The sequence below is a fragment of the Gymnoscopelus braueri genome, assembly GCF_963280865.1.
Source record: "Gymnoscopelus braueri genome assembly, chromosome: 3".
Lineage (NCBI taxonomy): Eukaryota > Metazoa > Chordata > Actinopteri > Myctophiformes > Myctophidae > Gymnoscopelus > Gymnoscopelus braueri.
This window is the reverse complement of record NC_137612.1, coordinates 3177847-3180223: the sequence shown is the minus strand read 5'-3', so window position 1 is coordinate 3180223 and position 2377 is coordinate 3177847. Positions and strand designations below refer to the sequence as shown.

The 2377-nt window shown below is 39.2% G+C and overlaps 1 protein-coding gene across 1 annotated transcript; it reads left to right on the top strand.

The window, feature by feature from the left end:
• LOC308083086 (green-sensitive opsin-like) lies at positions 1-2377 on the top strand (the record flags this gene model as incomplete). Its single annotated transcript, XM_080425221.1, has 5 exons — positions 1-364; positions 549-717; positions 816-981; positions 1161-1400; positions 2279-2377. The coding sequence occupies 5 exons, from the start codon at positions 1-3 to the stop codon at positions 2375-2377; spliced, it is 1038 nt and encodes a 345-aa protein (XP_080281347.1).

Sequence of the window (2377 nt, the reverse complement as noted above, 5' to 3'; positions counted from 1 at the left end):
ATGGAAAACGGCTTTGAAGGCAACAACTTCTATATTCCCTTGAACAACAGGACTGGGCTTGTGCGGAGTCCTTTTCTATATCCTCAGTATTACTTGGCAGATCCAATTCTTTACAAATTGCTTGCTCTCTGGATGGTTTTCCTGATCCTGACTGGCTTCCCCATCAATGGTTTAACATTGTTTGTTACTGCTACTAACAAGAAGCTCCGTCAACCTCTCAACTTCATTATCGTAAACTTAGCTTTGGCTGGTATGATCATGGTCTGTTTTGGATTCACCATCACCATCACCAGTGCTGTGAATGGCTACTTTATTTTAGGACCAACTTTTTGCGCCATTGAGGGCTTCATGGCTACACTTGGAGGTATAATATTTGACTTGTTTAGTACCTGTAAATGCATGCTAGTCTTTCATTGCATGTTGCCTGTTAAGATATTATGCAATTTTCCAAACCCTTCAAACCTTTGTTTGAGTTGCCAAGAGAACTGTGAAAGCTCATTGGACCTACACGTTTGCGTTATAAACATTTGTTTTCTATTTACTTGTAGGTGAAGTGGCTCTGTGGTCATTGGTGGTTCTGGCTGTTGAGAGATACATTGTTGTATGCAAGCCTATGGGAAGCTTCAAGTTCACAGGCACTCATGCTGGAGCTGGAGTTGCTTTCAGCTGGATCATGGCTGCCTCCTGTGCTGTCCCTCCACTTGTTGGCTGGTCCAGGTAAGTTCAACTGAATGTCCCAGAGGTCATCCATCGCAGAATGTATGTAAGTGATTTTCTAATCACTGCTCTCTATTGACTCAATTGATGATTTTCAGATACATTCCTGAGGGGATGCAGTGCTCCTGTGGACCAGACTATTACACCCTCGCTCCAGGATACAACAATGAATCATTCGTCATGTACATGTTCAGCGTTCACTTCTTTGTTCCAGTTATCACAATCTTCTTCACCTATGGAAGCCTTGTATTGACAGTCAAAGCAGTAAGACTCATTATTACTTTCAGTACAAAATCATGCTAGTTTCTCTAAATCTATAAGTAACATTGAAATTAAAACTAGAATTGGGAACAGGTTTCTTTTGATCATAATTCATATTGTGCTGTAGCCTTTGACGTGTCAGCTATTCTCATTGCTATCATTTCTGTCATAATCCACTTTAGGCAGCAGCTCAGCAGCAGGACTCAGCATCCACCCAGAAAGCTGAGAAGGAAGTCACTCGCATGTGTGTGCTTATGGTTGGGGCATTCTTGGTTGCTTGGACACCCTATGCCAGCTATGCTGGCTATATCTTCTTAAACAAGGGAGTTGCTTTCACTGCTGTTTCCATGGCTGTCCCTGCCTTCTTTGCAAAAAGCTCTGCCTTGTTGAATCCAATTATCTATGTACTCTTTAACAAACAGGTACGTTATTGGACATTCACTTACTCAACTATGTTACAGATATTATTAACAGTTATTAAAGGTAGGGTAAGTGATTTTCTTTGGTTACATAGTTAAATAGCTCTATATTCTGATAATCATTGCTGTAGAGTGTTTGTTCAGTATCAAGTGTTTCCATGTCTCTCCAGCTCTTTATTAAACAGAAAATACATTTTGAGGTCGGGATACCAATTGTATCCAATCAGGATAGAGAACTTAGTCGGGATACAGATTAAACAAGTCATATTGGAAGTGATGTCACAAAGAAATGAGGAGACAAAATTGGAACTGGGACAATCTGAAAATGGGTACTCTCTCCTGATTGGCTGAAATGTTGTCACCTACCTGAAAATGTATCATCTGTTTATTTTTTAAAAGCTGGAGAGACAGGGAGACCCCTGTGACTGAACAAACAGTTTATAGCAATGATTACTTCCAGAATATAGAGCTTTAACCATTTAACAAAAGGTTTTAGTTTTAACAAATAATATCACTTACCTTACCTTGAACTTTGGCAATTCCCACTTTGGCAACTCTTATTACTGCATTTATGAATTGAACAACTCAAGCCGGTTTATCTTCATATATTATTGCCATTATGGAACCCTAATCATGCAATTAAGATTATGTTTACTCTTCTATGACTGGTCAGATCATGTAACAGAATAGTTTGATTCATCTCCTCTTATTATTAGTCCATCGGTCCTGAATCTAATAGGAGTCCTTTTTAGTGTTGTAGTTATTGTATTGTGGAAAATGTTAAATGTTTAAAATGTTACTACCACTAAATATTTTTCTACGCAAACTACTATAAACCAACTCACTTCACATCTGACTTCCCCATTTATTCTCTTTTCCAGTTCCGTAGCTGCATGCTGAGCACCATTGGAATGGGTGGAATGGTTGATGATGAAACCTCAGTGTCTGCCAGCAAGACAGAAGTGTCCACTACATCTTAA